The sequence below is a fragment of the Corylus avellana genome, chromosome ca1 (genome assembly GCF_901000735.1).
Source record: "Corylus avellana chromosome ca1, CavTom2PMs-1.0".
Classification (NCBI taxonomy): domain Eukaryota; kingdom Viridiplantae; phylum Streptophyta; class Magnoliopsida; order Fagales; family Betulaceae; genus Corylus; species Corylus avellana.
This window is the reverse complement of record NC_081541.1, coordinates 26,173,117-26,194,391: the sequence shown is the minus strand read 5'-3', so window position 1 is coordinate 26,194,391 and position 21,275 is coordinate 26,173,117. Positions and strand designations below refer to the sequence as shown.

Genomic DNA, 21,275 nt, shown 5'->3' with positions numbered 1-21,275 from the left:
GGGTGGCTTGGGGTGGCCCGCAGGCCACCCCAAACCACCTGGGGGTGCCCGCAAGCCACCCCTGGGGTGGCTTCCGGCCACCCCATAGGGGTTGGGGGGGCACCGCCACCCCTGGCCACCCTTCAAATTTTTTATTTTTTTATTTTTTATTTTTTATTTTTTAAATTAAATTAATAAAAAAATAATATTTTAATCAGATAAAACGGTGAGTTTTGAGTAGACTAACGGAAGTTAACAAAAATTGACGGTAGGGAGTTTTCTAGTAGTTTCGAGTGACACAGGGACTAAATTTCCAAAAAAAAATACCCAGGGAGTTTTTTAAAAAAGCGCGTTTACCTAAGGATTTTAGATATAATTTCCCTTACTCTTATAAAAATAGATCCAATTATTAAAAAAAAAAAAAAAAGAGGAAAAGTACACTTTACTCCCCTAAAATTTGGGACAATTTTCAGTTCGACTTCTAATATTTTAATTTTTGCAATGCACCCTCCCAAACTTCCAAAATTTTGCAATTTGACCAATTTTATCCCAAACTTCCCATATTATCCCTAATTTATTTATTTATTTATTATTTTTTATAAAAAATTTTAAAAAAAATTCGGATGGCCACCCCTTTGGCCATTTGGCCATTTTTGCACCCCAATTTTTTTTTTTTTTTTTTTAATAAAAAATAAAAAAAAATTATGGGCAATATGAGAATTTTGGGATAAAATTAGTCGAATTGCAAAAATATGAAAGTTTGGGGGTGTATTGCAAAAATTGAAATATTTGAGGTCGAATTAAAAATCTTCCCAAACTTTAGGGAGGTATAAAAATACACAAATTGTTGAAATAAACATTTCCTTTAGTTTGCGCATTGGTAGTCCATAAATTGCCTAGTGAAATAAAAATTAAAAGTGACCGATTGTTTAACAAATTATACTGACGGAACTTCTAATGGGATTCTGCATTGAATAATCCGCAGGGTAGTATAGATTCGTAGCACCATTAAATGTGGGTTAGGTATATTAATAAATTTTGTCATAATATTAGCTTCATGCAGTACCTAATAAATGCCAAAATTTTACAAAGTGTTGGTTAATACCCATTTCAAAAATTTAGGATAAAGTCCTCTTTACCCGTCTCAAATTACAACCCCAATGACAATTTCTCTTCATCTCCCCTCCCTCAAAACTATCAATTGCGATAATTTACCCTCCTAAACTACCAAAACAATAACAATATACTCCCTAATGCTAGTAAAATGACGTAATTACCCTATAAAATTTTTAATAAGACACAAATATCCTAAAATTTTGAAAAGAAAAAAAAACAGTTAAATATATTTAAAATTAAACAATATATATTAAAATATTAAAAAGGTTTGGGGGTGGCCTGACCACCTAGCCCATATTGTACACCTATATGGCTATATAATTACCCTTTAACTTAAGTTATACTGCGTAAAATCAGATTATGGAGTCAATGTTATTTTGTTCAAGATTGAAGAGAATCTGTTTTGGGAAAAATATAAAAAGACCCCCAATCTATCAGCCGTTTGCAATATAGCCCCCAAACTACCAAAATGTATAAAAAATGCTACTTATATTTTTATATTCCTAAATACTCCTATTCTTTTAACAAATAAAATAATAAAATAATTGTAAAAAAAAAAAAAAAATTTATAAAAATACAAGAAAAGCAATGGGAGAATAAAAACAAATATATATATATATATATATATATATATAGATATTGGAATAAATAATAAATAATTAGTCATTATAGTTGGCCTAAATTACAAATTGTTTAATGTCGTATTAAAGTAAAATAAAATGTACGGTTTTTTGAGATATTCCCCAAAAAAAAAAAAAAAAAGTACTAAATTAGCTCATCAAACTATCAAATTGATTTTAATTTAATACAAAATTAAACAATTTGTAAATTAGGCCAACTATACTGATTAATTATTTATTTATTCCAAAAAACTTCTTTTTTTTTTTGTATTTATTTGTCCATTGTTATTTTTTTTAAAAAAAAATTGTTTGGTTTTTTTATAATTATTATATTATTTTATTTGTTAAAAGAATAGGGGTATTATAGGAATGTAAAAAAATAAGTGGCCTTTTTGATACATTTTGGTAGCTTGAGGGGCTACTGTAGTACCTTTTGAACATTGAAGGGCTATATTGCAAACGGCTGATAGTTTGAGAGACTTTTTTATATTTTTCCCATCTTTTTTTCTTTCTTTTCTTAATTTTTTTTATCAATTGTCAATTGGGGTTCGTATTTCAAATATCTCTAAATTGAAACTCACAAATAAATAAACTCTCCTATGGCTACTGATTGTTCATACCACTTGGCTCATATAACTGTTTCCATCAGCCATTTATTAAAAAAAAAAAAAAATGCGAAGGCTGATGAACATCAACACTTCACTCCAATAATTTAAGAGTGAGATGAGAGATAAATATTTAAAATTTGTAATGTCCAATATGCATATGGAGTAATCTGAATAGACAAATTCATGAACGCTTTATTTCTTTATTCAACTGTAATCTAGAAACTTTCTTAGTGGACAAGAAAATCTCTCCAATTACAAAGGGTTATAGGCCTGTCTCCTTATTATTCTTCTTCGAACCTTCATTCACCTTGGATTCTTAGCAGCTAGCTTAGGCAAAAGGCCTTTGATTGTTACAGTCTAAGTTGTCCCCGTAGCTTACTCCAAATTCATCACAGTACCTTATGTAGAACCCAATCCTACTCTCAACTCTACTGTCAGGACCACGCCCACATTCGAGGCCACCATTGATTATGTTGGTGATGACACCATAGCCCGGAACCCGACCGGCGGCCGTGTCGGTAGCGGTTGGTGTCCATTTTCCAATGATGACATCGTGGCTGGAGGGCTTGTTTGCCTGTGGGGTCATCCAAAACCATATGGCTGTCTTGAATGATAGGATTTCGTCTTGGGCTACTAGATCCGGATTGTTTAGGAGATTAAGTCCAAGTCCAAGGCCTTGTCCGGCTTGCCCGTAATTGTAGTTACTGACACAGTCAACCAAACAATTAAAGTCGTCAAAATTCACAATCAAAGCCTATGATATTATATGCATGCATGTTTAATATTTATGTGCACGCGTGGAACTATTGTTTAATTCGGAGGCTCAATAGAGTTAATTAGCTCAAATGATTGAGTCATTGTTAGAATATCTTCAACAAACTTTTCATATAGTTCATAATAATTATGTTTAGATATTATGATTATTTTTACTCCTCCAACAAATACTCTAAAATATGTTATTTTCATCTATTTTACAACAATAAATTTTCATATAGTAGCACCTTCGAGTTTTGTATTTTTATTTTTTTCTCTTCTCTCTTTTTCTGTCTCCTTATAGAAGAAGTTGTGTATTCAAAGTCTACCCGATGGATTACAAAGTGAACTCGGGTCATATATAAAAGAAATAAATTTTTTATATATAAAATTTACAGACTTACTGAGTGAGTTGAATAGGGCCCCTGCCAAAATATTGTTTGCCTGGCGCGCACGGCCATTCATTGGATGGCGTACAATAGTCTGCCTTGTTGATTTCCTCAACAAAGCAATAACCCCATGCATATGGGCCATCTGGTGCATCTGCCCATCCTCCTACATACACAAAATATAATCAGCTTTAATTTGTGTATGATAATTTGAAAGCTTCAACAATCAAATTGCTCACTCACCAGTGGTCTCATGAGAGGTTTGACCCAAGAAAGCTGCAATCTCCCTTTTACGTGTATCAGCATCACCAGTTGTGCCAAAGCCAGCAAAAGAATTTGCTGCTGCAATGAAAGCATTGTAGGTGTAGAATCCATTGCTTCTACATCGCGGATCATTCCGATATTTAAGCAATTGGTCGAAAAGAGTGGCACTGATGATGCTGGCAACACCGTCTCCCGGAGGCGGGGACGGGGTCGGGTTTGGGGGTGGAGGCGGGGACGGGGTTGGATTGGGGGGTGGTGGTGGAGGGGTTGCAGCACATTGGCTCTGGCAACCAGTCCCACAGTAGGCAATTGTGGTGCCACACCATCCATATTCACTACAGCATAGGCCGTTTGGACATAGAGCTCCACCGGCCTGATGTCCACATTGTTCTGCAGAGGTTGTTCCAAGCAAGAATGCTAAGAAGAGAATCAACTTCATGTTTGTGTTTGAGGATGTATGTTGGGATATGGTTTATGGACGAGAATGGTGAGTATTTATAGGCTAGCTGAGCCTTATGATTTCGTCATCAAGGACCAGGGACCGACCATATCCGAATTCTTGTCTATTTTGCATGTGTTGCATGTGAAAATATTGTCCTCGATATGAGCTGTCTCTCTTGCCTTTGTTTATTTATTTTTTTTGTGTTGAATTTATCTTTACTCATCACTCCTTTTAGCTTTAAACTGTGTTGAATTTAACTTTACTTATCATTTCTTTTAGTGGCAGCTACAATTAGCTTTGGGTGATTGTGATGGTTGTGAGGTTGTGATTTTGGAGTTAGTCTCAATGAAATGTAATTTATTATTACACCAGTGGTTCGGTCTATAATTTACATAAAAAAGCGTTTTTAGACGGGCAGAAGTATGCTTAATTGGTATATCTTTTCCATGCTTCCTGGCCAGTGACTTTTGAAGTAAAAGTACCCATTGATTTAGAAATTTACTGCACAATCAACAAATGATTGGGTGCATTGCATTTTGTAAAACCAAAAGGAAACATCATATGCAGAAACGTGTATTTCGTTCAAGTTGTGGAACAAAAATCAACAAAAACAAAAGATTCCAAAGCAAAAACTTTGGGATGTCAAACAAGCTTTCAGAAAACGTGTTCTAGGAGGGACCACAATTGCATCGTGATGTTCAAAAATAAATAAATGAATTAATTCTAGAGATAATGATTCTCCTCCTTTCAAAACGAAATGGATAATATCAAATTTATTGTTAAAGTTTTAAGTTGATGTCAAAGTCATTTTTATAATATAATTATTAATTAAATGCCTTAATTAGGAGCGGCCCACGTATAGAGCATCTCCTTTTCAAGATCAAGACTAGGATCATTTCCAGTCCATTTTGGATAGGAAAATATCCGGTTAATAGCCAAGATCTCTCTAAAAAGATCTTAGGACCATAAATAAGGCATCTGTCCCATTAATATAAATAATAATAAAATATTATTTATACTTTAAAAATAATTAAAAAATAAAAATTAAAAAATATTTTTAAAAAATTAAGGGTGGTAGGCCACATAGAGGTGGCCGGACCACCCCCATGGGTCATGAGGTGGCTTCGGCCACCCTAGACTTGCCACCCAAGACCGGCCGATTCCTGCCACCCCCATGGCCCAACGAGGTTGGTCCGGCCACCTCCCATGGCCAAACTAAAAAATAAAAAATGTAAAAAAAAATTCGTTTAGGCTTTGGGGGTGGCCGAACCACCCCTGTTTGGCCTCAGGGTGGCTTCAGCCACCATATATCTGTCCGGTCTGAGGTGGCTGAAGCCACACCTGGCCAACGGGGGTGGTCCGGCCACCCCCTATGTGGTGGCCAGCCACCCCTTAGTTTTTTTTAAAAATATTTTTTAATTTTTTATTATTTTAATTTTTAATTATTTTTAAAGTATAAATAATATTTTATTATTATTTATATTAATGGACAGATGTCTCATTTATGGTCTTAAGATCTCTTTAGAGAAATCATGGCCATTAATTAGATATTCTCCAGTCCAAAATGGACTGGAGAGGATCCTAGTCCTCAAGATCGGTATACGTAGATACCCACCTAATTGACCTTCAGTGACTCAAGTCCTTATCCATCATTATCACGTGTCTTCAAAGCACTTAAAAGTAAAATCTCACCCGTTTTTTTTTTTTTTCATGGCCTTTTTCTGCTGCAACTTCTTCTACCTCAATCAACCACTCCAATTCTATACCCACCCACAAATGGAATTAGGATCCTCTTCAATTCAAATAAATGGGAGAATATCCAGTTATTTATATTAAAAAGGTATTTTTGTATCCATAAAAAGTGAAAAAAAAAAAAAAAAAAAAAACAAAACAAAACAAAAAATACCTCTTTAATATAAGGGTAAAGTCTACTTAACCCCCTCAAACTACCACTACAATGACAATTTACCCCATAAACTATCAATTGCAACAATTTACCTATCAAACTACCAAAACAATTACTATGTACCCCAAATTCTAACAAAATGACAAAATTGCCCTTACTAAAATAAAAACAAAATACTAAAATTTTATTTTTTTTTTCAAAATTTTAAGGGTATTTTTGTCTTATGAAAAATTTTATAGGGGTAATTCCATCATTTTGCAAGCATTAGGGAGTACATTATCATTATTTTGGTAGTTTGGGGGATAAATTGTCGCAATTAATAGTATAGCACCTTCGAGTTTTTTATTTTTATTTTTTTTCTCTCCTCTCTTTTTCTCTATCTCCATATAGAAGAAGTTGTGAGTTGAATAGAGCACCTGCCAAAATATTGTTTGCCAGGCACGCACAAGCGCTCATTGGATGGCGTACAATAGTCTCCCTTGTTGATTTCCTCAACAAAGCAATAACCCCATGCATATGGGCCCTGGTGCATCTGCCCATCTTCCTACATACACAAAATATAATCAGCTTTAACTTGTGTATGATAATTGGAAAGCTTCAATAATCAAACTGCTCACTCACTTGTGGCCTCATGAGAGGTTTGACCCAAGAAAGCTGCAATCTCCCTTTTACGTGTATCAGCAAAACCAATTGTGCCAAAGCCAGCAAAAGAATTTGTTGCAGCAATGAAAGCATTGTAGGTGTAGAATCCATTGCTTCTACGTCGCGGATCGTTCCGATATTTAAGCAATTGGTCGAAAAGAGTGGTGCTGATGATGCTGGCAACACCGTCGCCCGGAGGTGAGGATGGGGTTGGATTGGGGGTGGTGGTGGAGGGGTTGCAGCACATTGGCTCTGGCAACCATTCCCGCAGTAGTCAATTGTGGTGCCACACCACCCATATTCAATACAGCATAGGGCGTTTGGACATAGAGCTCCACCAACCTGATGTCCACATTGTTCTGCAGAGGTTGTTCCAAGCAAGAATGTTAAGAAGAGAATCAACTTCATGTTTGTGTTTGAAGATGTATATTGTTGATGCGAAATATATCCCGAAGGCCCAAACTCAAAGGCCCACTTTAAGTAAGAAGCCTATGGCTCACCAGAATGTCAATGCCCCTAGGCCCAACGCTTAGGCATCTAAACACGATCATTCGATCGTGTTAGATACAAGACTAAGCATGCTGTTATGCGCCACATCTCAACAGAGTGCATGCATGATCATGTGCCCCCTCAATCTAGGGAGCATGATCATTCTTCCAACAACCTGATCCGGGAGTTATCTCCCAAATCAGAGAGCAATCAACTAAATATCTCCCAAAGGAGTCTAAATACATAATATCTTATCTACTTAAACCTTCCATATTATCTCAAAGGATAATATTGGTTTCAACCACTCCCACGATTCAAGGGAATCAAGTGAGAGTGCCACTAAAGTTCATTCACTCACAACTTCTATAAAAGGAAGAATCAGCCCATAATACAGATACGTACTCATTCTCTTACTCTTCTTATTCTCAGTTATTATTATTCACTATTTCCTTATTTTATTACTCTTGTCATAATCAAATTCTCACTCAGGCATTGAAGGTGGCACGACCGCCACACCCCCCCTTCCCCGGTCTATCACTACTGATCCTTTCTCGTTCTTAGCAGGCTTTGAATCAAGTTGCTATCACGGTTGATAGCTGCCTCAACAGTTGGCACCGTCTGTTGGAATGCGGATCATCTAACTATCCAAAGTTCAAACAGGACAAAAGTCATGAATGGTAGCCACAAGATCTTAAGGCCAAACTGAAAACATAATCCACATGACTAGTGTTCCTCCTCTCCAACCAGAAAATGTCGATCAACATGATGCTGACAACCATGAAACTAAAGAAACCCCCACCGAGCCCCTTGTCTTTGGAGCACACTTGTCAAATAGCAAGCGTCTCGGAACCTTAGAAGCACAGAACGAGCAAACAATGGAAACCTTGGAGTTTCTACTTCAGAGAAGCTACGAGAACCATAACCTAGAGAAGGATTCAACGAATGCTGGACTCAACCCAGAAGCACCCAGTGGACCTCCCAGGCCGCCTCCAACCCAAGAAGATATTTCCACGAGAGGCGCACAGATGGACGCTATCCAAGCCATGCTAGATAACATAACCCATCGCTTGAATGGCTCCTGCACTGCAAATCATGATTTCTTGGTGACAGATCTACCATTTACCAAAAAATCATAGAAGCTGGTCAACCCCAGAAGTTCAAGTTGCCATGCATGGATCATTATGATGGAAGCCAAGATCCGGCGGACCACCTTGAAACCTACAGAGCTCAAATGACACTGCAAGCTTCATCTGACACAACCCTTTGCCGAGCGTTCCCCTTCACCCTCATTGGAGTTGCCAAGCGCTGGTTTAGTAGCCTGCAACCTCAGTCAATAGGAACCTTTGCTGAACTCGGTAAGAATTTCCTTTCCCATTTCATTGGAAACAGCCGGCATCTTAAGCTGGCAGCATATCTGCTAACCATCAAACAGGAACGTGACGAGTGGTTGAAAAGCTATATGGCTCGATTCAATCACAAGAAGCTCACAGTTGACAACCCAGATGAAAGAATCGTTCACCCTACTTTGATGGGCGGCATATGGCCATATAGTCCATTCATGGCCGATGTAAGCTGAGACCCCCCAAGGGATTTAGATGAGCTTGTGGTGAGAGCTGAGAAATTCATCAATGGCGAAGAAATAGTAAGAGCCTTGGCCGAACAATCTTAGCAACCTCCAGAAAAGAAGAGAGAAAGGAAACAATCAGAGAACAGTTTGCGACCTTGTAAAGTAGACAATCGGTTCAAAACATATCCAGCGTGCGCACCTCCTTCACGCTCTCGACACAGCCAACTACAACATGCACCTCCAGTGCCAGGTACGGCAACTAACTTGTTGATGCAGGTAAGGAATCACTCGAGATTTCATTGGCCAAATCCCATATGATCGTCTCCAAAAGCAAGAAAAATAGACAAGTACTACGAATACCATCGAGACATAGGGCACGACACAGAAGACCGCTACCAGTTGAAGAGGCTGATTGATAGGCTATTCCATCACAAAAGAGAACGAAACAAATATCCCAACATACGACAACCTCCAAATCCGAGGACGAACCATCAAGAAGAATAACCTGCCCAGCCCGTTGCAAGAGGAGGAATCAAAACAATTTTTGGAGGATTCGCAGGGGGCGGTCCCACGAATGCCATGAGAAAGGCATACGCCCGACGTCTCCAAGCAATGGAGGTATACATTACGGACCTCTCAACTAAAGCCCCAAAGCTTCACCAACCAAAGTAGATATTTGATATTACTTTCATTGAAGAAGATGCACACGAAGTACAATACCCCCATGATAATCCGCTAGTAGTCACACTAGCTCTGGCCAACTTTACCATTCACTGGGTGTTAATAGATAATGGCAGCTCTATAGACATACTATATGCCCTAGTGTACAATTTGATGCAATTTGGCAGGGAAAAACTTTGACCTATAACTTCCCCCCTGATTGGCTTTCCCGAGGACAAAGTCCACCCAGTGGGAACCATCAACCTTCCAGTCACAGCAGGTATGCCCCCATGCCAAGCCACTGTTATGGTTTCATTTTTAGTAGTAATTTGTCCTTCGGCCTAAAACACTATCTTGGTAAGGACCGCTCTCAACAAAATGAAGGCGATCCCATCCACCTACCACTTAAAAATGAAGTTCCCGACGGAGGCCAGGATAAGGGAAGTCAAAGGCGACTAGCAGTTTGCTCGAAGATGCTACATGACATCGTTGAAAGACCTGCAGGCCAAAGCAACTATGATGATTGATATTGTGGACACACGAAACGAATAGAAGATATAGCAAGCAAAACCAACCAAATCACTCTCCCCAATCCAAATCGACAGCAACACTGAACATGTAGTCCAGATGGGCCAGCAATTGATGGGAAAATGCCGTGAGAAACTCATGCAAGTCGTCAAGAAGCACAAAAAGGTCTTTTCGTGGACTCACAACGATATGCCTGGCATCGGCACTGAGCTGATCTCTCATCGGCTAAATGTTGACCCTCATGTCAAACTAGTAATCCAGAAATGAAGAAGTTTCACTACTGAGTGCAACATGGCGATCGCCGACGAAGTAGAAAAACTCCTAGCGGTGGGATTCATTAGAAAAGTTGACTACCCCAACTAGATCTCTAATGTTGTAATGGTGAAGAAAGCAAACGGTAAGTGGCATATGTGCGTTGATTTTACAGACCTCAACCAAGCCTATCCCAAAGACAGTTTTCCATTGCCCCAGATTGATCTCGTAGTGGACTCCACCTCTGGTCACGAGTTGTTAAGCTTCATGGATGCCTTCTCTGGCTACAACCAAATCAAGATGGACCCAGTAGACCAGGAGAAAATGGCCTTCATCACCGACAAAGGACTTTATTGTTACACCGCTATGCCCTTTGGATTAAAAAACGCCGAGGCTACATAGCAGAGGTTAGTAAATTTAATGTTTAAAAAGCAAATAGGATGTAATGTTGAAGTTTACGTTGATGATATGTTGGTTAAAAGTCGTTATGCTAGTGACTATGTAACTAATTTAGAAGAAGCCTTTGAGGTCTTAGAAGAACATAACATGAAACTTAACCCCTCTAAGTGGGCCTTTGGAGTGTCTTCTGGCAAATTTTTCGGATTCATGGTGTCTCAGTGAGGCATTGAAGCAAACCCAGAAAAAGTTAAAGCCCTTATTGACATGTAGCCGCCCCATAATACTAAAGAGTTATAGCGTCTCACGGGATGTTTGGCAGCACTCAATAGGTTCATAGCCCGATCCACAGATAGAAGCCTCCCATTCTTTAAAATACTGCGAAAATCATTTGAGTGGAATGACGAGTGCGAGGTAGCATTCAAAAACCTTAAAGAATACTTGGCAACACCACCACTCCTTAGTAGAGATGAACCTAGTGAGCAGCTCTATGTTTATCTAGCGTCCACCACCACCACTATCTGTTCTTATTAGGGAAGATCAGAAAATACAAAAACTAGTCTCCTACACCAGTCGCATACTACAAAGGGCATAAACCAGATATCCAGGAATTGAGAAGTTGGCATTCGCTTTGATCACCTCTGCCAGACGGCTCCGACCTTATTACCAAGCTCATCCCATTAAGGTACTTACTAGTCATCCACTAAAGAAGTCTCTCCACAAGCCAAACACATCGGGTCACCTGGTACAATGGTCCGTCGAACTAGGCGAGTTCGATATTGAGTATCTCCTAAGGACCGCAATAAAGGCACAAGCAATTGCAGATTTTCTGGGACAATTCACAAAAGACATTGAAGAAGCAAATGAAGGTGATTCGAAGCCTATCTGGTTCATTCAAGTTGATGGGCCATCATCCTCAGAAAGAAGTGGAGTTGGAATTATTATTAAAACACTGGATGGGGTCATCATCCAACACGCAGTCCAATTCAAGTTCCAAGCAATGAATAACGAAGCAGAATATGAGGCGCTCATTACAGGACTCCATCTGGCAAAACAACTTGGAGCCAACAGTGTAAGTGTACAGAGCGACTCTCAATTGGTGGTAGGCCAGTTAATGGGCAAATATGAAGCAAAAGGAGAAAGAATCAAACTATATCTGCAGAAGGCACTTGACGCCAAGGATACATTTACAAAATTCTGCATTCAGCAAGTCTCTCAAGACTTAAATGTCAAGGTGGACCAATTGGCTCGTCTGGCTTCATCTAGTTCTGAATCGCCCCCGGGGGAGAAAACCACTATCAGCAAAGCGGAAACACCTGAGGACCACCAAGCTTCTAGGTATGTATTATACATTCACGATATAAATTGGGCTAAATCTGTAGTTAAATACCTTGTTGAAGGAAACCTTCGGAGAATCCCGCGGAAGCCAAAGCAGTCCGCTACCGGGCAGCGAGGTACCTAATCCAAAATGATGTCCTATACAAGTGAAGCTTTATTCATCCACTCTTGCGATGTTTATCCAAAGACGAAGCGGACTATGTCTTGAGAGAAATCCATGAGGGAATCCACACTCAGGGAAGAGATCCCTAGCTCACAAAGCTTTGAGGGCATGATACTATTGGCCAACAATGGCTCAAGATGTACACGATATGGTCAAAAGTTGTAAAAAGTGCCAACAGTTTGCCAACATTCCAAGGAGGCTGCCGGAATCACATCAATATTCACTCCTTGGCCGTTTAGACAGTGAGGGGTAGACATTGTGGACCCTTACCACAGGGAAAAGGAAGAGTCAGGTTCGCCATGGTGGCGGTCGACTACTTCACCAAATGGCCAGAAGCCAAAGCATTAGCTACCATCATAGAAAAAAAATATTGAGCACTTCATGTGGCGATCTATGGTCTACCGGTTTGGTATCCCGCACTCAATTGTGTTAGACAATGGTAAGTAGTTCGATAACCCAGCATTCCGAGAATGGTGTTCACAACTCAACATCAACAACTATAACTCTTTACTAGCACACCCCTAGGCAAACGGGCAGGTTAAAGCGACTAATAAAACAATTTTCAAGATAATCAAGAGGAAGCTGGATAGAGCCAAAGGTTTATGGACGGAAGAATTACCAGAAGTTTTATGGGCATACTGGACGACCACAAAAACAGCAACCTTAGATCCCCCATTCGCTCTAGCATTCGGGAGCAAAGCTATGATCCCAGTCGAGGTCGGAATGCCCAATCACAGGTAAGCCAATTTTAATGAAGAAGAAAATGATACGGCTTTGGGAGAAGGTCTGGACTTGATTGATGGGAGGAGAACTCTGGCCGCCATGCATATAGCAGCCTACCAGTGAACCACAACAAGATATTACAATCAGAAGGTAAGGCATCGTAGCTTTTGCAACGGAGATCTAGTTCTAAGGAAAATGATGCCTCCAATGAGAGATCCAGCCAACGGCAAACTAGGTCTGTCCTGGGAAGGCCAGTATAAGGTAAAAGACAATAGACGATCCGGGACATATCATCTCGAAACACTAGACGAAAAACAATATATCCACCCCTGGAATGCTAAACACCTCCAACATTATTATCAATAAATTCAACAATAAGAGATGTTAACCTGCATCCCTCAGGTATGAGCCATATATTATCTATTTTTACTATGTCTTCTTTTAGCTAACATGAATAAGCAAAAGAAGCAAAGGAGAACAAATCAGGAGCATCAAGAGTGGAAAACAAGAACAAACTAAAGGTGATTAACTTCACTTAATTTCATTTCTTTATTTTTTCCATTATAAATTCCATATACCAATACTGATTTAAGCATCGAAGAGTCCCCGGTAACCTAGGGATGCTTTCCCCCAAGAATAACTCTAGGTGGATCACCCAACGATTCCACATCTTTATCCATCTCCAGGAAAAATAAGATGTACAGACACATCAAAAGGGAAACTCCACTATGAAACTAAGGTACTGTGGTACGGTGATGGGCCATCATCCTGCTCGGGTTGGTAGAGGTATACTCCGCACATGTTTAAAAATGGTACTCCTCTATACAGCTAGTTAAAACGGTGTTGGGTAGCCATCAAATTAAACGCCTCCGTCCGAATAATGAAAAATTAAAAGGTGATCATCCCACTCGGGTTGGTAGAGGTATACTCCGTACATGTTTAAAAATGGTACTCCTCTACACAGCTAGTTAAAATGGTGTTGGGTAGCCTACATATTTCTCCTAATCTCCCAGTTTCACAATGCAAAGGATCCCCCAAGAATGGTCCTTTTCCCAAACTTTTTCCACACAAAGAGAGAAACTCAAACAAACAATGAGCACAAGGAATTTTAGAAACTAGTAAACTTGTTTCATTCCAAGAAAGTGCAGGTATATAAACAAAATACTAAAATAAACGGTGGCCCAGATATGGGATCATACAAAAGCACTATAGATCTTCTTCACTATCAAGATCTACAAAAGTCAGATTTTCCCCAGCAGGGGGCTCTTCACCTTCAGCCGATGGACGAGGAAGGAAAGTAGAAGGACAAACGATCCTGAGAGCCCGATCCCTGGCTGTAAACAAAGACTACCAAACCTCAATGGGGATGTCTTGCCAACTCAACGTTTCAGGGTCCCTTGGCACAAACTCTCCACGCCAAAAACTTTGGCACGCCCTGACTCCACTCCTATAGACGCCCCTCCAACTACTATGATTAGCTACCGGAACACGCCACAACTCCTTTTTGAGACCAAGGATTTGACCGCGTTGGAAGCGTAAGTGAGTGAAAAACTCATCTCTGTCTTCTGCGGCATCTTCTCTCACCCTTCAAATCACCAAGTCTTTTTGCCTAGCTCGGTTAGCCTCATTATGAGCCTTGGTTTCTGCACACCTCTGTGCAGCACGAGCCCCTCGAACCTTTGCTTCAGCTTCCCACAAAGCCACATCAGCTGCACATTGGGCAGATAGGGCCTTCATGGCTAGATCCTCAGCAACCCAAACCTTCTATTGATAAAAAACTATTGAGTTCTTGGCAGCAACCGCCTGATTCTAACTGGCCATAGATCTGGCCTCAGCTTCGTCACGAGCACTTCGAAGGCAGATACACTCAGTACAAGTATTTTCCATGGCTTGGATCCTTTCCAAATCTAGAGATAGCTGGCTATTTTGTTCACGGAGCACTTTATTTTCCTTCAAAGGAGCTCCCAATTTCAACTCTATTTCCAATATGTCAGGTCGCTGGGAAGTACTAGCAACATCTGAGGGCTTGTGCCCCGGGTTCACCCCATAACACAAGGCCACAGCATCTAAAGTAGCCTGAGCCAAGGAAGAGCAGACTCGACGAGCCACAAGGTTTGCCAGGTTTGAAGTTGGAATAAACCCCAGCAAGTGGACTAAGGCTCCAAGCGGACCTTCAACATCATAATTTATATCAAAAGAAGGCATACTCTCAAACAGTTGGGGAGCAAAATTTTCTGGAAGGATCACGGGACGGACTAGGGAGGTAACTTCTGAAGGAGGCCACCCGAAGATAACCTTATTTTCCTCGAAGCCCCTCAGCAATACTCTTATATCCAACATGGTCGTGTCACCGTCTTCTTCAAAAGACTCCAAAACCTCCGTATAGACTGACTCGGTACAGATGACAGTGTCCACTGCAACCGTTGGGTCATCTTCAAGTGCCGCACATAAAGTTGGGAGGGGCTGCATTTCTTCCATTGCAACCCCGACAGGATGATCATCTTCAGGGGCCATTCCTAGTGCTAGAAAAGGCTCTTCTCCTTCTGTAGCAGCCTCGGCAGATTCCCCAGACTGTTCATACTCTTCGGGGCTCCCTTGTTCTCCAAAGGGTTCTCCATCCTTAGAGAACAAGATATTAATAAAACTTGGAGGAGTGGCTATTGATGATGAAGAGGAAGAAAAAACAATGCACATCATAGGCTGAACTGGCCACTACATAGCCAGAGGCATCATCCAAACCGTCTCACTAGCTCCGGCCTTTGTGGGTGGCGCATTAGAATGAAACGAGGTGGATGGACTTCTCGGAATTGGCGGCGAACCCTTAGGTCCAAATCTGGGACCCTCTGACTCGCCAGCAGCAGGTAAACCTCCTAGTTCGTTAGCAGGCAAATCCCCTAGTTCACCAGTGGAAAAACCTTCTGAACTCATAGTGAGGGGCGGATTCCTTAGTCTATCCACATGAGTACTACTCATACTGTCTACCAAGGCATTGCCACTAGCAGTACTAGATGAGATAACCTAGACGGCTACTGAAGGACAAATGGCATTTCTACACAAGTGTCTCCTTTTTAAAGGTCTAGCAAATGATTGTTCCGCAGAAGAGATAGGATCTGCAACCGAATTCTGATGGCCTCCCAACGCCACAGACCCAATAGAAGTAGGGCTTCCAGGCAACTCAGCCCTTCTATCCTATTCAGCAGTAGGAACCCCTGCTTCTTCATTTATCACAAGAGCCATCGGCCCCATATCTCCTTCTGCAGGCCCATTGTCTTCAACTGGATCAGCATCCACTTTAGGAATCACAATCATAAAATGGGGTTCTCCTTGAAAAAGTCAGAACGATGTCTGCGAACTCCTCCATTTTCGACACGGCCAGGAATGGTTCCTGGGAAGAAGCGTCCTAGGAACTTGGCGACCCTACGTTCCCGTTCTCTCCTCTGACTGGTGGAAAAGTCTGCCAAATCTCTGTATCCAAGAGATTCCTCCATATGTACATCCTGGGAACTTTGGAAATCTAGTAAGGAAGTTCAAATACTGCCCCGGCCTTTCGGGAATGAAATTTCCATAAATCATCTGCTTCATCATTGGCCAAGAAAGCCTTATATAAATAAAGGAACTCCCTCACTGTGATTTGTGGACGTCCCTGGCTTTTATGTAGCTCTGGCCAGAGAATGGCCATCCCATCAGAAATTGCCAACCATTTGGCGCAACTTGAAAAGGGGCCAAATTCAAGATATGGAGGATTTCCCTGATAACTCGAGGGACCAGCAGGCGAAAACCGGCTTCAAGTATGTGAAGCGATAAGCAAATCTCCTCCCCATTTACGAAACCAGCGGCACCTTCATCGGCTTCGGGGACACGAATTCGGACACCTTTGGGGAACTTATATTTTCCCTTGCAAACTTCCAGATCTGAAGCCTTTATGCGAGATCGAAGCACAGCTCCGCTAAATTCCATCGCTGACAAACAGTGATCGAGTGGAATAGGAGAAAATCCTTGGAAGACATAAAAGAAAAAGGGAGAAAAACCCTAGCTTAAAAAGGCGTCCTTCTAATCAAGATCGCAAACCACTTTTTTTAGATGTTCACAAGGAGCCCAAGTGTCTCAAGGCAAACTTAAAGGCATTGTAAAAGGAATGCGGTTGGATAGAACAGTCACCCTGGTGTACGGACTAAAGCTCACCATGTGTCACTAAAGAGTCCCAGCGATCCATGGACTCATTAAATCAAGTGTCTTGGAAAGGACGATGACAGAAAAGATGTACCGTCGTCTCACGATTGTCGAGATATGGGCAAACCTTGGGTTAACATGCGTCAACCACAAGTGATGGATAGCATGCGCCGCATTCAGTCATTATGGCTCCCGTCATGTCCCTCAAAAGTCGTAACGTGCCTTAAAGACGCGGCAGTTGTGGGCACCAGGAAAGAGCACCAGAAGGAAATTAAAAAAAGAGGATGGGTGAAAAAAGGGAACCCACTCACAGGCCCAAAAAGCCATCACGGGCCCAAAATTTTGTTTATTCCCATTAGGCCACCATAGTGACCTAAGGCAATGGTGGGGTATTGTTCATACGAAATATATTCCCAAGGTCCAAACTGAAAGGCCCACTTTAAGTAAGAAGCCTATGGCTCGCCAGAATGTCAATTCCCCTAAGCACAACGCTTAGGGCATCTAAACACGATCATACGATCATGTTAGATACAAGACTAAGCATGTTGTTATGCACCACATCTCAACAGAGTGCATGTATGATCACGTACCCCCCTCAATCAAGGGAGCATGATCATCCTTCCAACAACCTAATCGGGGAGTTATCTCCCAAATCAGAGAGCAGTCAACTAAATATCTCCCAAAAGGAGTCTAAATACATAATATCCTATCTACTTAAACCTCCCATATTATCTCAAAGGAGAATATTAGTTTCATCCACTCCCACGAATCAAGGGAATCAAGTGAGAGTCCCACTAGAGTTTATTCACTCACAACCTCTATAAACGGAAAAATCATCCCATAATACAGATACGCACTCATTCTCTTACTCTTCTTATTCTCAGTTATTATTATTCACTATTTCCTTATTTTATTACTCTTGTCATAATCAAACTCTCACTCAGGCATCGGAGGTGGCATGACCGCTACACCTCCCTCTTCGCGGTCTGTCACTACTGATCATTTTTCGTTCTTAGCAGGCTTTGAATCAAGTTACTATCAGGGTTGATAACTGTCTCAACATATGTATTATGTTGGGATATGCATGGTATATGGACGAGAATGGTGGGTATTTATATAGAGGTGATAGCGTCATGTAAATGTTGCATGGGTTTCGATCCTTCACTATTCTATTCAAAATGTGTTGGCTACCATATCCCAAATCTGGTCTATTTTGCATGTGGAAAATATTGTCCGTGAGGCTTGAGATGAGCTGGCTGTCTTGCCTTTTGTCTTTTCTTTAATATTTTTTTTTTACTGTGTCGAATTTAACTTTACTTATCATCCCTTTTAACTTTAAACTGTGTCGAATTTGACTTTACATATCATTCCTTTTAGTGACAGATAAAATTAGCTTTGGCTGATTGTGATGGTTGTTAGGTTGTAATTTTGAACTTTTAGAAGTATGCTTCCTAGTCATTGAGTTTTGAAGTAAAAGTACCCAATAAAATTGAGTTGATTGCATTTTCAAATCAAAAGCAGAAATGAGTTGGAATTTTATCATGTACGTGCACAAACGTGCATTTCGCTTAAGAACCTGTTTGGGATTGCGTTTGAAAAATAAAGCTTTTAATTCAAAAGACGCTTATTGGGAAAAAGCTTAATTTTTAAGCTTTTGCTAAAAGTGCATTTTAGCAATTTTTAGGTTTTTTGAGCCCTTAAAAGTGCTTTTAATTTTTTTACCTAACGACTATTTTTTTCTTCAAATAGACTTTTTGAATGTTAAAAGCGCTTTTAATCACATCAAAAGCAATCTCAAACAAGCCTAAGTTGTGGAACAAAAATCAACAAAAACAGATTCCAAAGCAAAAACTTTGGGATGCCAAACAAGTTTTCAAATAAAAGGTGTGACTATATTAAAGTATTAAAAATTTGTTTACATTTATCAATTGAGACCTTGATTAGAGAGTACTTATTAAATTTTTACTATATTAGAGTCTTAATTGTTTTAAAAAAATAAAATTTTATAATATAATTAATAATTAATGGCCTTCAGGAGCAACCCATGTGCATACATCATTGTTTCATGAGTTATACGTATAAGTTAGCTGAGTCAAGCAGAACTGAAAAGGGACACTTTTTATCTAGCCAACGAGCTGGTGGGGGACACTTCTTTCTTCCTACACTTCTAAATTTTAGCATTTTAGTCCAAAATTTCGAAATAAATCTTTCAATTAAATGAACATAATGTTTTTAGGTTAAAAAATATATATTTCATAATTATCTAAACTACCAAAAATAATTATTTTATTTATTTATATTAAATAAATCTAACAAGCCTTACCAGCCTCTGTAACGCCTGCAAATCTGAAAATAACCAATTTGGTAGGGTTACTGGCAATTACCTCAATTCAACTAACTGATAGCTAACTCGGGAATCGCACCTCTTAGCATAATCAAAATAAATGCAAAGAAAGGTGAAATAAATCTAAGGAATCTAAAAACATAGAGAAAGCATACATAATCAAAGTTTGAGGACTGAGAGCACTGAAAACCAGTGCCGATTGATTTAACTTTACTCTCTATTTTTGCTTTTTGGATTTACAAATCCTAATAGGAAAGAGAAAACAAATCCTAAGAGGAAAGAAAAAAATGCAATCCTTATTATATATATATAATCCTAATGGAAAAGGGAAAACCTAGTCCTTATTAAAACGGAAAATTAAAACACAAATGCATAATTAAAATAACAGTTTTGTCAATTTTTTCCTGCATCAGTCTCCCCAGGTTGGACGAAAATTCAAGTCATCTTTGCTCGGTTGGAGATAATCCGTCCTTGCATTATAATGGTTCTTGCCTCGATCCTTTGGATAATTAATCAATCACTTCCATCAATTTCTCTTCAAAAGTAAACTAATGCAACTTCCTGTTATAAATAGCACTCCCTTAATTACCACAAGAATGCGAGTATCATCTATAAAATTCTTTACAACAAGTTGAGATAATGCAATCTTCACATGCACTCCACTTATTTTCTCCCTTTCACGTGCCATGAAGATCTTCCAAAAGGGATCAAAGATCGCTTCAGTTTTGAACATAATATTCTCATCTACCATATAAAACTGATCAAAACCACCATCATCAAGAGAATTTGATAAAATATTGTCTACCCCAAGAAAATCTTCTAAACTGATTTCTTCAACCTCCAAATTAAACCCTTCAAATTTAGGGCTTTCATCAAACACGTAATAGTTATTATTTTTCCTCTATTTAAACCCACCCCCTACGCCTTTAAACCTTTATTTTAGCCTCTGAAGCCTTAGAGAAACCATTTTGGTTTGGTTTTTGAATGTGTATGTGAAGTTGTAAGTGTTTTTGTCGAAGAAGGGAATGTTCCTAGAGAGCTTGCTTTGTTGAGGTAACCACTGCACTCCCTCTTTATATATTTTTAGGCTGTTATGCTAGCTTCTTGATTTATGGAAACTTAATTATTAATATCTACGAGTTTTTAAGCTTTAGTCTCGTTTTAAATTTCCTTTCCGTTTAGGCTTAATCTTGTTATTTGTATAAGTTGTTTTGGTTGAGAGGTGTTAGAAACCCTTTTTGTAGCCTTAGGACTAGTCGAGGTAGGCTCAAGAAACATTTGGACCAAATGAAGTTCTACCTGAACTTCACTAGCTGAACGCTTACCCCAAGAGACGAGCGCTCGACTAGAGACATTAAGGGAAAGGCCTTTTTGGCCAAGCACCCTACAACCCCTGTTTCTAAGTCTTAGTTTCGTTTTAGTTGGACTTAGGACTAATAGAAGGTTTTCCACAAATTTGAAAAGTCCTGATCATTTAGAGGAATACTCGGAGAACTTGTTCGACTCAAGTGAGTTTTGACTCACATAATGTTCTCCATTTATTTTTCCGCATTGCACGACTATTTTGTGTACCAAAACATGTATATTTATAACTCTCCTGATATACACTTTGCTGCACCATGAACTCTATCATTGTCCCCAAGAGGTAGCTCAATCGGCTGAAACTACGCTTAATGAAACGGAGGTCACTAGTTCGAATTCCCCTCCCCCTTCTTGTGTGGACATGTCAAAAAAAAAAAAAAAAAACTCTATCATTTATGAAAATGTACTACCTAACAAATTAATAACATTGAGATTTGTAAAAGCATGCATGTAAAATACAGACAAGACTAATTGCATCGTATAACATGGTACACCGATACATGCAGGATAATGGCCATAGGCTTACTATACATGTTAACTTTATGGTCAAATGTGTGTTGTTTT

At 39.7% G+C, this 21,275-nt stretch overlaps 1 protein-coding gene and 1 pseudogene across 1 annotated transcript; both read right to left on the bottom strand.

Moving 5' to 3' along the window:
- Positions 1-2,503: 2,503 nt before the first annotated feature.
- Positions 2,504-4,182, bottom strand: LOC132178077 (endochitinase-like). Its single transcript, XM_059590539.1, has 3 exons — positions 3,709-4,182; positions 3,481-3,631; positions 2,504-3,027 (listed from the first exon to the last, which is right to left on the bottom strand). The coding sequence occupies exons 1-3, from the start codon at positions 4,166-4,168 to the stop codon at positions 2,652-2,654; spliced, it is 987 nt and encodes a 328-aa protein (XP_059446522.1). The 5' UTR covers positions 4,169-4,182; the 3' UTR covers positions 2,504-2,651.
- Positions 4,183-6,453: 2,271 nt separating this feature from the next.
- On the bottom strand, positions 6,454-16,196 carry LOC132168237 (endochitinase-like; annotated as a pseudogene).
- Between the last annotated feature and the right edge of the window lie 5,079 nt (positions 16,197-21,275).

Coding starts and splice junctions, on each gene's coding strand:
- LOC132178077 (XM_059590539.1), bottom strand. CDS start 4,168: ATGAAGTTGATTCTCTTCTTAGCATTCTTGCTTGGAACAACCTCTGCA. Junction 3,632..3,708: donor AACCTCTCATGAGACCACTG/GTGAGTGAGCAA, acceptor TTGTGTATGTAG/GAGGATGGGCAGATGCACCA. Junction 3,028..3,480: donor GGCCCTATTCAACTCACTCA/GTAAGTCTGTAA, acceptor TGACTGTGTCAG/TAACTACAATTACGGGCAAG.